Source organism: Lycium barbarum, chromosome 4 (genome assembly GCF_019175385.1).
Source record: "Lycium barbarum isolate Lr01 chromosome 4, ASM1917538v2, whole genome shotgun sequence".
Classification (NCBI taxonomy): domain Eukaryota; kingdom Viridiplantae; phylum Streptophyta; class Magnoliopsida; order Solanales; family Solanaceae; genus Lycium; species Lycium barbarum.
Genome location: NC_083340.1, coordinates 27,316,812 through 27,331,743, shown reverse-complemented (window position 1 = coordinate 27,331,743; position 14,932 = coordinate 27,316,812). Strand labels below are relative to the sequence as shown.

Here is a 14,932-nt window from a genome sequence, read left to right as displayed (position 1 = left end):
CTGACATTATTTCTTTACCTCGGAAAAAAAAAAAAAGAGAGAAATAAATTTGTTCCTACAATCAGGATTAGTGTGATGGAGATATTTGTGTGCTCTGCGTTTTGATGTGCAGTCAGTTGGCAATCGGGTTGGAGTTCAAGAACCCTTTTTGATGCGAATGGCTCATGGTGCTCCAGTTCGTACATCGTATAGGTCAAAGGCTGGTACTAAAGGGTTGCAGGGAAAGTTGGATAATAGATCTCTGAATGACCATATGCTTTCAGATGAGCACATGCTTCGCGTCTGTAGGAGATTCTTTGTGGCTCTTATACTGTCAAGGCTCGTGCAGGTAAATTTCTTTGAAATGAATGTCAGACACTACTGTAGCCCTCTCTCTCACCTCTTCTTCTTCATTGAATTCATAGTTGCAGTATAGAACACGCTTATTATGCTTTATTGCGAATACTGCTGTTAGAATCAAATGTTTTAGTGGTAGAATGTAAAAAAAATATTGAAAGAGTTATATTCTTATGTGAGATATTGTCTCGTATTGGACAATTATCATGTGAGTCATGACCCAATTAAGGGTGCACGACCGGCACCCAACAGGCTTGGCGCTCCCGCGCGAACACTTTTTCCTGTTATATCAACTGAATATAAAACGTGAGCATATCATAGAATTGCGTGAAGGCATCACATAGCTGAATAAGTTTTGACGAGAGACAGCCCAATTACAATACCAAATGTGTAGACATATACCAGAATGAGTCAATGGAGCTTCTACGGAGTGCATTACATATAAGTAGAAATAGGACATAGCCCGAAATGTAATATTAACAGGGAAAATGACAAGAGAAGCCTCCAACATGACAACTGGAGTCTGAATAACCAAGAATTGGGATGAGCCTGACTCTTAGAGCATGAAAGTTTTGGTATATGGATAGTATGTTCTATTCTTTCGAAAGTATACAATTCATAGGAGAAAACAAACCAGTAAAAAAGGAAAGTAGTCCCCTTGATTCTAGATAGTCCAGAAGGAAAGTAGTCCCCTTGATTCTAGATAGTCCAGAATTGAGGGATAATTCCAATCTATATCTAATTTATACAACTATGAAACTTTCCTAAGTTATCTGATAAGATTAGATCCCATCTGATCAAAATCAGATAATACAAATCAACATGACTAGTATTATACCCTCATTCAGCCCTTTGCAAGCTTCCTTCAGAAGGGGAGTCCTCGGATTGGACTGAGAAAAACCCGCGGAGTTGAGCACTGACTTCATCCAGGAGAGTGAAATAGACCATTCTTTGGTTTAGAGCGCCAGAGCCCTTCAGTGTTACAAGGATGTCAAAATTCCCAATGGGAGAGCATGTGCTCTCAGAGAAGAGAAGCACTTGAGCAAAGAAGGTTGACTTGGAAGTTGTTCAGTTGGATGATCATCCAGGCTTAACGCAAACCTATGGGCCCCACCCATAAAAAACACATCGATTCTCGACCGGACTCATCCTTCCATCGTTTCCTGCCCGAGTCATTCGCAAAACTCGCCGGTATTGGAGACATAATTCCTACCAATGAAAATTGAATTTATTGGAGCAAATTGGAGAAAGGGTTGACTACTACACTACCAGATTGTATTCATTATCTTACATTCGAATAATAGATATGAATTAATAGATTTCTCTTTATACCTCAGTTGTGAGAAGGTAAAATATCCGACAACATATTATATCAAATTCTTATTGTCGCCTTAATATCTAAAGGCCACATGTGTTGTGCGGTTATGTCCTATAGAAATAATATGATTTTCCTTGTGTGAAACCAAAAAGATAAAATATCATTCTCATGTTACTTAAATTATCATCTTTCGGGGTTCCATACATTACTTTGATGATTAAAATATGCTTGGGTAGGGGTATTACAATGTGTCTTGTGTTTTACCTCTATAAATAGCTGTGTATTCCTAAAATCTTTTAGTCTTCAAAATATCTTTCCTATTCTCTTACTTATAGCACCTGCAAGTACTGAACTCGATGATTTGCATCTTTTTACTCCTTCAACACTTTTTTCTCTAGCTAATTGTTGATATATTATTTCTTTTTATGTATATATCTCCTCCTTTATGTGTTTGGGTTCAAGCGAATTTTATCAATTTTTGTATCTGCACTTAATTGTCTGTTGCGATGCTTGACTCCCACTGAGTCATATCTTGCTCCTCGATGCTTGAGAAGTAGTCTTGTAATTGTCCTCCTAATTCCAAGTGTCTCATTATGGGATGAAGGAAGTGCCAGTTGTCGAGGTTTGTGATGCATTTAAGGTCGCAAGGGGTATGGTTCAGGCTTTACAAGAAAATGCTGGAAGGTTTGCTTCCATGGTTTCTGTTTTTTGTGAGAGGCTTGGTTGGCATGACCTTGAAGGATTAGTATCAAAGTTCCAAAATCGTGTCTCATTTGGAGTGAGGGCAGAGATTGTAGAGCTCACCACCATTCCATATGTTAAGGTAACTAAGTTCCTCTTCCCTTTATGTTTCTATTTATTTTGGTTAAGTTCTTTAGAACTAATGAGAAGTCACCAGGGTTCCCGAGCTCGAGCACTGTATAAAGCTGGTTTCCGAACACCTGAAGCAATTGCTGAAGCATCAGTTCCTGAGATTGTCAAAGTACTTTTTGAGTCTTCATCATGGGCTGACCAAGGTGAGTGTACGATGATTTGGGACCTCGTTGGTGGCCTGTTACTTACCTTTATGAGAATGCTTCATGTGCTGGATGGAGACTGTTACTTTCTTTGTTTATCCGTGGACTGGTCTATCTGCCTTTGACATCCCTACATTGGAGAAGCAATGTGGAAATAGTATACTATGATGCTTATGACTCACTGTTCATATGGTTCTGCAAGGTTTATTACATATTATAACAAGCAACAGACGTTGAGAAATGTAATGTCACCATCATTCTTGTTGCTTCAGTATGCTTCTTCCTTCTACCGTTCCCGTTTCCTCATAGCATGCCGGACTAATTTGCTCTTATTCATTTGATGTAACACTACAGTGTCCACTTTCCGTTTAAGCAAGAAACCGCTTTTCAATATATTGTACTTCTGGTGGCATGCATATTTCCGCTATCCCCCTTATTGCTTCTGCTGACATTCCTTCACATTTTCATTTATGCTCATCAAGTCTCCAGTGATTTAAGATTCATGGGTAGCCATGCTAAATGATTGTGTATTTGTCTGTTAATTGGGAAAATTGTTTTATCAACTATGGAAGGTTCTGCACAACGGAGGATCCAATTAGGAGTTGCGAAAAAGATAAAAAATGGTGCACGCAAGATTGTTCTTGATAAAGCTGAGGAAGCAAGGCTTGCCGCATTCTCAGCATTCAGGTCGCTTGGACTTGATGTTCCAACGCTTGCCCAGCCTGTCATATCTACTGCTGCTGGACATAATGCTCACAAAGAAGCTAGTACCTCCTCTGCAGAAGGGTCAACTAATAGCTTTGTTAGCCGGGAGAACACGAATCAAGTCCTTCCGACATTACCCCAAGAAAGAAGTAAGGAGGTCAATATCACTATTCCTGATGCAGGAGCAGAAAATGCAAAAGGGAAAAGAGTTGCTGACAAAGTGGTATTTGATATAGAAGGATCTAATCGTAGCGGTGAAGTTAATGAAACTACTCATCATATTGATAATACAGAGACTTCCCCTTATCCAACTTTAAGAGTTAAGGGCATCGAAGGAGGTGGTACCTGTGAAAATCATAATCCTGTTGGGGAACAACACTGCAAAGGAGCTGAGATATGTAATGGAAGAGTCAAAGAAACAACAGAGAAGGGTCCTATGAATGCGACTGCTGTGGCTGGTGGATTTGATTCATTCCTGGGTCTCTGGGAAGCTGCTGGGGAGTTCTATTTTGATGTCCATTTCAGCAAAAAGTCTGCACTGAACAGCATTGCCCCATTTGAAATATATGGCATAGCCATTTGTTGGGAAGATTCTCCTGTCTATTATGTAAATCTTCCGAGGGACTTATTTTGGTCCAAAAGCAGAAAGAATAGCCAATCATCGCCCATTACCGGTGGTGATATTGGGAATGCTCTACCACCAAAGCTTCAGTGGGAGATAGCAATACAACGCTGGAATAGAATTAGTACCATAATGAGGAAAAAAGATATAAAAAAGTTTACATGGAACTTAAAAGTTCAGATTCAGGTACTCAAGCATCCTACTGTTTCAGTTCAGAGATCTGGTGGCTTGAGTCTTTTGGTCAAATCTCTTGGTGTGGATCTAATTGACAACAATTGCTATCTGTTGTCTCCTGTTCCCGTTCAAGATGCAATTGACTTGTGTATAGTAGCTTGGATCCTCTGGCCTGATGAGGAGAAAGGTTCTAACCCTAGTATAGAAAAGGTAACTCTAATGTCTCGTAATTATCAGCTCGAACATATTATACATTTGTTCGCATAGAAGTTTTTGCTGTTATACTGAGTGCTGCTTTTGTTTCCCTTTGTAAGGTCTATGAAACACTGTTGCTAAGTTATCACTGAACTAGATAATCTAGCCTTTTGTTGTCCTGGAATATCCACTGCTGGATCATCATCTTATAGGTTTCAATATCTGATGATACTATTGTGATTGGTAGTGGCACATTGAACAATTGATGATTATAAGTGCATTAGTGTCTAAAACATTTCCTTTGCTGTGTTCCTGCAGGAAGTGAAGAAAAGGTTATCCATTGAGGCTGCTGCTGCCGCTAATCGAAACGGTAGATGGAAGAATCAGATGCGACAAGTTGCTCATAATGGTTGTTGTCGTCGAGTAGCACAAACACGAGCCTTGTGTTCTGTTTTATGGAAACTAGTCATTTCTGAAGGACTTGTTGAGGCACTTGGAGCAACTGAAATGCCATTGGTAAAATATATTTGCATGTGATCCATTTCTATTGCAACCCTACAATATTTTAATCCCTTCTAGAAATCATTGCGAAGGTGGATTTCATCTTTCAATCTAACTTTTGACTGATTGAGATTAAATCCTGCAAAATAGGGGAAGCGCAAGTTTTTTCTGTTGTCCTTGCTATGCGGGCGTCATAGCTATCCAACTCAGTAACTGGTCAAACGTGTAACAAGTTAATTCGTTACTGCCACATCCAGGATCTTAGAAAAGTGGAGCTGACCCCAACTTTTTGCAACTTTCTTCCGGTTGCTATGGCAGAATTGAATCCTTTGCTATAACTAAATTATTGTCCATAGAAAAGTTGATCTTTTCCAAGTATTTTAATGCTTGCCTAGCAGAAGACAAAGAATTGGATTGTCTGATGAATTCTAAATTTTATCCAAGAAATCAACTTTAGAAGAAAATTGACATATGTTATGTGTTATTCTATCATTTTTGTTCTCTTTCTTAGGTGAGGCAGAATAAGCTGGCATGAGCCTTAAAGGCCAAGTACCTGTCAGTTGGAAAAAGGAAAGTAATACGTGTATCTTTGTACCTTATAGGGTGTTGCATCAAGAAATTTGCTTTCTTTAAAGTAGTATGAAGAACTGAAAAAGCATCCATCGAGGCATTGCAGATGTGTAACATCTATTGTTCACTCTCTATTTGATAGAACAATCTGTCGGAACATATATTTTTTCAGTTTCGTAGTTTTAAATAGAGTATATGCAATGACCTGAAGTATCTTTGTCTGGAAGAAGGCTTATCTCACTGTTAAGAATGCTTTCACCTTCATCTCCTCCTTTGTATATTTAGATGCTGAAGATTTTTAGCAAGAAGAAAGGGCTTCTTGTATTTCTGAATGAATATACAATCCATAAGAATGGGTACTTATACATGAGTTCTAAGACTAAATAAGGAAAGACAATATTACACAATCAATTCCTAATCATTTACATCAATACAATATATTCCTAAAATTAAGCTATCAATCTTAATCATCAATATCAAATCAACATCTCAATCTTAATCATTAATACCAAATCAACACTCCCCCTTAAGTTGGTGCAAAGATGTCGCACATCTTTGACTTTTCATACACTCCCCCCCAGTGTATGAAAAGTCCGTTTGTTGAGGCCTTTAGTAAACACATCAGCTAGTTGTTTTTCTGATGACACGTGGAATAAAATCAAGACACCACCCGTGACTTTTTCTTTGATGAAGTGTCCATCAATTTCAACGTGCTTTGTTCGGTCATGCTGGACTGGATTTCGAGCTATACTGATTGCAGCCTTGTTGTCACAATACAAGGAAAGTTTCCTTTTTTCAGACAATCTCAATTCTTCTAGTAACTTTTGTAACCACAAAAGTTTGCAAACAACCTGGGCCATAGCTCTATATTCTGCCTCCGCACTTGATCTAGCAACTACACTTTGCTTCTTGCTTCTCCAAGTGACCAAGTTTCCTCCTACGAGTGTACAGTAACCGGATGTAGACCTTCTGTCATCTAAAGATCCAGCCCAATCTGCATCGGTAAAGGCTTCTATTTGGAGGTGACCATGTCTGGAGTAAAGTAGACCTTTTCCTGGAGCAGACTTCAGATACCGCAAAATGTGAAAGACTGCTTGCATATGAGGATCTCGAGGATCATGCATAAACTGACTCACTAGGCTGACTGAATAGGCTATGTCTGGTCTAGTGTGAGAGAGATAAATGAGTCTTCCAACCAGCCTCTGATATCTCTCTTTATCAACTGACTTTCCAACTCCGCTTTGTAGTTTGTGATTGCTTTCAATGGGTGATTCTGCTGGTTTGCAACCTGTCATACCTGTTTCTTTCAAGAGATCCAAAATATACTTTCTTTGAGAAATAAAGATTCCTCTTTTTGATCTAGCAACTTCAATTCCCAAGAAGTACTGCAATTTTCCTAGATCCTTGATCTCAAATTCCTGTGCCAACAACTTCTTCAATCGGGTCATCTCCTCTTTGTCATCTCCTGTCATTACTATGTCATCAACATAAACTATGAGAAGAGTGAGTTTACCCTTTAAATGTCGTATAAAGAGGGTGTGATCCGCATTGCTTTGTTGGTAACCAAAGGAGATCATTGCTTTATAGAATCTGTCAAACCAAGCTCTAGGAGATTGCTTCAATCCGTACAAGGCTTTCTTCAGTCTGCATACCTTTCCTTGACTTTGTTCAGTACCAAAACCAGGAGGAATCTCCATGTACACCTCTTCTTCTAAGTCTCCATGAAGAAATGCATTCTTCACATCAAACTGTTGCAAGTCCCAGTCAAGATTAGCTGCACAAGATAGAAGAATTCTAATAGTATTCATTTTTGCAACAGGAGCAAATGTCTCTTGATAATCCACTCCAAAAGTCTGAGTGAATCCTTTAGCCACCAATCTTGCTTTGAACCTTTCAATGGAACCATCAGCTTTATGTTTTACAGTGAAGACCCATTTGCAACCAACCAACTTCTTGTCTGGTGGTGATGCGACAAGTTCCCAAGTCTCATTCTTTGATAAAGCCTTCATTTCTTCCATCATAGCTTGCTTCCACTTAGAATCTGCAAAAGCTTCCCTCCAATTCTGGAGAATAGACACAGAAGAAATAGACAAGGCAAAGGCTCTATAGGAGGGAGATAAAGAATTATAGGAAACGAAGTTGGATAAAGGGTGTTTAGTGCAAGATCTGACTCCTTTCCTGTGAGCAATAGGCAAATCTAACTCATTAGGAAGTATAGATAACTCACCAGAAGAAGAAGGTTCGGCTTCGGCAGGTTGCATGATGACTTCTTCTGCTCTATTTCTCCTTGAGTAAGTTATCAAATCAGGCCTATCCAAACGCCCAACAGTCTCCCCCTGAATTCTTTCTCCAATTTCACTTTCTCTTATGACAGTAGTTTCAATAGTCTCCCCCTGAATTCTTTCTCCAATTTCACTTTCCCTTGTGGCAATAGTTTCAACAATAGAACTAGGAAAAACCATCTCTTCTTCCTTATAATTCTCCCCCTGAAGAGGTGATGGTGTAATACTGAAATAGGGCTCAGATTCCCGAAAGGTAACATCAATACTGACAAAGAATCTCCTAGAAGGAGGGTGATAACATTTGTACCCTTTCTGTGTTGGAGAATACCCAATAAAGACACATTTAAGAGCTCTAGGTTCAAGTTTCCCAGAGTTCCTAGCGTGAACAAAGCAAACACACCCAAATATCTTTGGAGGAACAGTGTAGTCATTTTTACCCTTTAAAGCTTCTAAAGGACTTCGGAAATTAAGAGTTTTAAGTGGCATTCTATTGATGAGGTAGGCAGCTACTAGAATGGCATCCCCCCAGTAAGGCTTTGGCAGATTCATGGTAAACAAAAGGGATCTTGCTACTTCTAACAAATGCCTATTTTTTCTTTCAGGAACCCCATTTTGTGCACTAGTATATGGACAACTAGTTTGATGGATTATCCCAAAAGACTCCAAGTAAGCTCCAAAAGTTTTATCCATGTATTCTGTGCCATTGTCAGTTCGAAATATCTTTATCTTAGCCTCAAACTGAGTACAAATCATCTTATGAAATGACTTAAAACAGGAGAAAACTTCACTTTTGGCTTTTAACAGATATACCCATGTCATTCTAGTGCAACAATCGATAAAAGTAACAAACCATCGACTACCAGATAAAGAAAGTGTTTGAGTAGGACCCCAGACATCAGAATGAATAGTCGAAAAGGGAATTGTGCTTTTATTGTCACTCAGAGGATAAGAGTTTTTAGTGTGCTTGGCATATTCACATGCATCACAAGACAAAGATTCAAACTCAGTTCTAGAAAATAAACCAGGGTATAATTTTTTAAAGCAAAAAAAGATGGGTGTCCCAACCGTCTATGCCACTGTATTATATCTCGGTTGACATCCTTATTTCCTACAAAAAAGGCCTGACCAGAGTCTCGAGTTCCATCGATCAAATATAAGCCATCATGCAATCTACCACTGCCAATCTTTTTCCCTGTATGAAGGTCTTCAAAAACACAATAATCAGGGAAGAATTTGACACTACAGTTTAGTACTTTGGTGATAGCGCTAACAGATAATAGGTTAATAGGAAAATCAGGCACATGAAGAATGGATGATAAGGTAATATCAGGAGTACAAAACATTGAACCTGTTCCAGAGACAGGGGCTAGGGAGCCATTGGCTATTCTGACATAATCCCCTTTGGGACTAGGAGAGTAATTTTGAAGGCCTTTAGAAGAGCCTGTCATGTGTCTATTCGCACCAGAATCAATAATCCAACAATTAAGCTGAACATTAAAAGCAATACCTGACTGCACATAATTGGAGCTAGCAACACTAGAAGAGTCAAGTTTGTTCAGAAGACGGCGAAGATGTTGAACTTCATCTTGAGACAAAGTCTCTCCAGAAGTAGTGTCACCCATATTATCTGGATGGGAAGGGTTAGAATAGGCCTACGAACCGAAAACTGGAAAAAAAAATTCCAGAAAAAAATCGCCGGAAAGTTGGCTGCCACGCCGGAATCCTAATTCCGGTGATCGAAAAAAAAACAAAACTGATAGGGATAGGCTCAAAATGTTCCAGCAACCCCAACAGAGAAAAATAATCTAGAAACGAACTGAACTGGAGGAGTTTTTTGCGCGGACAACCACAAAGAGAGAGAAAAACTCGACCTCTTTGATAAAACACGGAACCCTAGTGCTGCGAGGGAGAAAACTCACCTCAAAAAGGCAGCAATGGCTCTGATACCATGAAGATTTTTAGCAAGAAGAAAGGGCTTCTTGTATTTCTGAATGAATATACAATCCATAAGAATGGGTACTTATACATGAGTTCTAAGACTAAATAAGGAAAGACAATATTACACAATCAATTCCTAATCATTTACATCAATACAATATATTCCTAAAATTAAGCTATCAATCTTAATCATCAATATCAAATCAACATCTCAATCTTAATCATTAATACCAAATCAACAGATGCTACTGGTACCAGTTTGGTTCTCAAGAAAAATAGAACTGCTTCTTTTTCTAAATATCTCAAGCTTTTATACTAGAAAGTATTACAATCCCTTCATTCCTGTTTGGAGAACAATGATTCAAATATTCTCCCCAGGGGAGTTTCCATTACTTGTCAAAGCCATGTCATTCTCTAGGTTTGAAGTCATTGATATCTGTGTTTATCTTGTAGGTCAATGTTCTTGCAGACATGGAGCTCTGCGGAATAGGCGTTGACATGGAAGGATGCCTACAGGCACGACAAATTCTGGGAAGAAAGCTGAAGATTCTGGAAAAGGAAGCTTACAAGTTGGCTGGCATGACTTTTTCATTGTACACAGCAGCAGAAATTGCGAATGTACTCTATGGGCATCTACAGCTTCCTATTCCAGAAGGACGTAAAAAAGGAAAACAGCACCCTAGTACCGATAAGCATTGCTTGGATTTGCTAAGGTACTTAAAGATTTTTCTGTTAATATAATCCCATTGAAGGAAGTTATTTTCTGTTTCACTTGAAACTCGGTGGCACTCAACTCTGACCTTCTCCTACTGCATGAATATGTTTTATGCAGTTATCTATGCTCATTTATCCATCACGTACCCCATCCCAACAAAAGAAGTAAAAAGAAAGAACCTTTAGCTAGGGCCTGGTTGCATTGTTAAAGCACAAGGTTTTGCGTCATTTTGGTTTAGCTTCTTCCATAGTTAATTGTGTTGTCCACTTTATCTATACTTCCTAAACAATCCGTCAGATCCCACCCACCCCAACAGAAGAAGTGAAGAGAACCTTTGGCCAGGGCCAGATTCACTGTCACACCACTAGTGTTTTGGTTTGGTCTCGTATATGTGGATATTTAGTGTAGTCATAATAGACAGCCTAGACAAAGAGGAACAAACAACTGGGCCAAGGAAAGAACATAGAAACTTGTGTCTACAGAATGAACCTGTAGACTTAGTTACGTTTGGTACACTTATATTAGGTCTGGTGTTTGATTGCAGTTCTTTTAGTTTGTTAGAGATTAGTATTTCAGTTGAAAATTTGGAGAACCTCTGGTGTTAGAGAACCCCTGGTTTTGTTTTCAGAGAAAGTTTTGAGTGTAGAAATATATATTGATGATTCATATGGCAGACCGCAAACAGTTCGGGTTCAGGCACAATAGTTGTTGTTTGTTCGAGCAATATGTGACGTTGTACTTCTGATGTCTGGTAGTTAGATGAGAAGTACCATCTGCTCCAACTAGAAAACCAAAGCTGATGGCCTTTTCAACAAATCCATTATGTAATTTTCTTGCTTTCTAGAGCATCAATGTTTCCATTACCTTGTTCGCTTTGATTATTAATGGCTACGCATGTTCATTGCTCTGTTCTGAATTCCATGGTGTCTTCCTGATTGTTGACATGTTATAAACAAAAAGCTCGATACACTATGGTGGGTTTTCATTGGGTAATTCCTACTTTTTGGTGTCTTCCTGTTCTATTCTCTGGTAATTCCTACTTTTTGGTGATCATATTTAGCTATATTGTAGGATATGCAGTAGGTATTGCATATCTATGTAACTTTTATTTTACTGTTTCTGTTTTGACCTTTTACGTCTCTGGATTGACGTTGTTCCCCTTTTATTCAGGAATGAACATCCAATAGTTCCTATAATTAAAGAGCACCGCACCCTAGCAAAACTCTTGAATTGTACATTGGGGTCAATTTGCTCACTTGCTAGACTATCTATGAGGACACAGAGGTACACACTGCATGGTCATTGGCTCCAGACGTCAACAGCAACAGGGCGACTGTCAATGGAGGAACCAAATCTTCAGGTTCCTTTTTATTCCATTATTTCATTGTTATTACTGTGTCATCCTCTCAAAGATAATATAACCTATGTTTGGTTAATTTTTATTTTTTATTTTTTTTATCTAGTGTGTTGAACATATGGTTGACTTCAAAATGAATAACGAGGATAAAGACATTTGTCCGCTAGATGTCAATAATTATAAGATCAATGCGCGTGATTTTTTTGTATCTACTCAGGTATCTCTTGGGTAATCTTAAGTTACTTTTTATGCGAAATTCTCTTTTCGGATGGTTTCAGTTAAATATTTTATTTGCTCTTTTGCAGGAGAATTGGTTACTGTTAACAGCAGATTATTCCCAGATAGAACTAAGATTGATGGCTCATTTCTCTAAAGATTCCTCGTTGATCGAGCTGCTTAGTGAACCCCAAGGTGATGTCTTCACCATGATTGCTGCAAAATGGACAGGTAAAACAGAGTCTATTGTGAGTCAAGGGGAGCGGGATCAAACTAAAAGGTTGGTTTACGGCATTCTTTATGGAATGGGAGCTAAGAGCCTTGCAGATCAAATCGATTGTAGTTCAGATGAAGCAGCTGAAAGAATAGAAAGCTTTAAAAGATCCTTTCCTGGTGTTGCTTCCTGGCTACAGGAAGCAGTTACATCCTGCCGTGAGAAAGGGTAAGATCAATTTAGTAAAAGTTAGTTTCACCATTTTTTAATAATTAGTTTTCTGCTTATAGTTTCTTTATTTCTTCTATTTCATTATGATGTATTAGATGCAGATAAAATATTTTTTGGTTTGAAGTACTTGAAACTGATTTGATCCTCCTAAAATCAAGGCACTATAGGTTTTTGTTTGATGTTTACTACGTGGTCTTTCCTCCCTCTTTTTCGTGTTAAGCTTGTATAGATCTAGTTAGTGGTGGTAATATCACTCCATGTTTTGCCTTGTGCCTGCCAGCAATCACAGAAACCCTCGTTCCATCCTTGTTCATGCCTGCCGACTGCCGCAGTATCTGATTCCTATACGTCAAGTGGGGGATCTTCTCATTCTAGGAATCTTTTTATGGATTATTGTATTCATCTTTTAGATTTTATATTATGCCTCTTGTTCTTATTCTCTCTCCGTCTCTCCATTTCATTCTCTTTATTTCTTTCTATCTCTCCCTCTTTCTCTATCTCTTTATTATATATCTTTTCTTCCATCTCTTAAATCTTCCTATTGCCTTTTCTCCTTATAGCCTTCTGGTCGTACATCATGCACTCGAGTCATTACACCTAGAAGTTATTACATCATGCGCTCGAGTCATTACACCTAGGAGTAATGTTATGATTCCTTCGTTGATAGATGTTGACATGACTTTTCTCAGTTCAGGCTGGAAATCGGATGATCATGTCATGTCTACCATATTATACATGTTGTGTTGTTTTATAAAACATTGCTGGTGGTTGCTAGGCCTCATATGTTGCACACAGATTGTTGATGGCCATGTTTATCCGCTTAAAACTGAAAATGAGTGGCTTTGCAACTGTGCTTTCTTTTAATAGCTTGAGCTTCGTTCTTTCCAAGTTACTCATATTTTGTAGTTGGTGCAGTCACACGTTATTAATTTTCATTACATGTACAACCTATTGTATTGGTATTTTCTTGAATAGTTTTCCTCCTTGCTTTTGTGATGCAGTTATATAGAGACCCTCAAGGGACGAAAGCGTTTCTTGGCAAAAATAAATTTCGGAGACAGTAAGGAAAAGTCCAAAGCTCAGAGGCAAGCTGTGAATTCTATCTGCCAGGTAGTTTTGCTTTCTTTTCCGCTCCTTCCACCATCCTTCCTTTCTTCAATCAATTACCTTCTTTATTTCCCCATTTATCATTGCCTTTTTGTCTCTATGCCTAAAATTAGGGGTCAGCTGCAGACATTATCAAGATTGCAATGACAAGCATCCACTCTGTGCTTGATAATTTTGAGAAGTCTCCATCCCATTCTGCGGTTCATGAAAAGTTTCATGTGCTTAAAGGACGTTGTCGGATCATTTTACAGGTTAGTTTTCGAGTATTCTCTTCCTGAACAGAAAATCTTTCACTTGGTTCTTCATCTGTTTTCAATTATGACACTGACTATTCACACCCCCAATTAGTCCGTTTATGGTACTTTCAGAAAGCACTTGTTTGTCTTTAAAGAAAGGAGGAGATAAAGCAGTCCGCATTCTTTTACAGTAACAGCTTATGTTGTGGTTCAATTGCTCATAGTCATTACTCTCTGTTCCTATTTAGGTTTCTTCATTTTGGGATGTCCGAGAATGTTTAACACACTTGTATGAGTTTTATTACAATGAGAATATCAAAAGTTCAGGAGTTCAAATTGGAATTAAAATATATATACTTATTTGATCGTTTCAACTAAATGATTTCAATTATTATACTGATACAGTTCTAGTTAATTGGTAAACTTGCGTGCTTGTCAAATGTATCACAATAATGCGAAAGGAGTAACAATTTTCAATATTGTTACGAACTATTGTTTGTTTATACTGTTTGGATGATTCTATGAGAAATTTCATGTATTCTTGTTATGGAAGTACTTAGAGTCTCTAGTGGGAGGACAGAAATGTCTATATCTCATCTCCCTCTTAGTTCCTGAAGCTATTTGCTTACATTTGCATTTGAGTTTGTTTGGTTAGATATTGATCACTTACTTTGGACATTGCTAAGGTTCATGATGAATTAGTACTTGAGGCTGATCCTTCTGTTGCAAAGGAAGCTGGATTGTTGTTGCAGACGAGCATGGAAAACGCTGTTTCTCTTCTTGGTAAGGGGTCATAGCAAACTAAATAAATGCCCGTCCGGATCTTAAGTTCTAGTTTATCTGAGGTTTGTCAATTGGAGGATTATCTTGGGGATGCTGTGGAAGATCCCCTGATTGGCTTAACCTAAGTTAAACCTTTTGGTGGACTAAATGATCTTATGTTGTTCTTTATTGTACTTTTTCCCTCTGGTAGAATTGATATTCTTCTTGAAATTTGTACTTATAGTAGTTCTTACGGTTTTGTCTGTCAGTCCCACTGCATGTGAAACTGAAGATTGGGAGCACATGGGGATCGTTGGAGCCTTTCTAGGCCAGAGAATGAATAGGTTTAAATGTGGACATTTGTTGGTAAATTTTAAAACTATCAGTTGCTTCATGCTGTTCGAACAGTATCAACAGCAGTTATTTTCAGGTAACCT

The 14,932-nt window shown here is 38.3% G+C and overlaps 1 protein-coding gene across 3 annotated transcripts in view; it reads left to right on the top strand.

Moving 5' to 3' along the window:
- The window catches only part of LOC132635674 (helicase and polymerase-containing protein TEBICHI), a 32,814-nt gene that overhangs the window by 13,988 nt on the left and 3,894 nt on the right, over positions 1 to 14,932 (top strand). For all 3 annotated transcript variants that reach the window (XM_060352156.1, XM_060352157.1, XM_060352155.1), the window contains exons 14-26: positions 113 to 328; positions 2,259 to 2,477; positions 2,553 to 2,670; positions 3,243 to 4,381; positions 4,685 to 4,882; positions 10,111 to 10,370; positions 11,543 to 11,732; positions 11,836 to 11,946; positions 12,035 to 12,387; positions 13,392 to 13,500; positions 13,611 to 13,748; positions 14,420 to 14,516; positions 14,765 to 14,925. In XM_060352156.1, coding sequence (XP_060208139.1) covers positions 113 to 328; positions 2,259 to 2,477; positions 2,553 to 2,670; positions 3,243 to 4,381; positions 4,685 to 4,882; positions 10,111 to 10,370; positions 11,543 to 11,732; positions 11,836 to 11,946; positions 12,035 to 12,387; positions 13,392 to 13,500; positions 13,611 to 13,748; positions 14,420 to 14,516; positions 14,765 to 14,823 — 3,207 coding nt within the window. In that variant the 3' untranslated portion in view covers positions 14,824 to 14,925. The remainder of the gene's footprint in view (positions 1 to 112; positions 329 to 2,258; positions 2,478 to 2,552; positions 2,671 to 3,242; positions 4,382 to 4,684; positions 4,883 to 10,110; positions 10,371 to 11,542; positions 11,733 to 11,835; positions 11,947 to 12,034; positions 12,388 to 13,391; positions 13,501 to 13,610; positions 13,749 to 14,419; positions 14,517 to 14,764; positions 14,926 to 14,932) is intronic.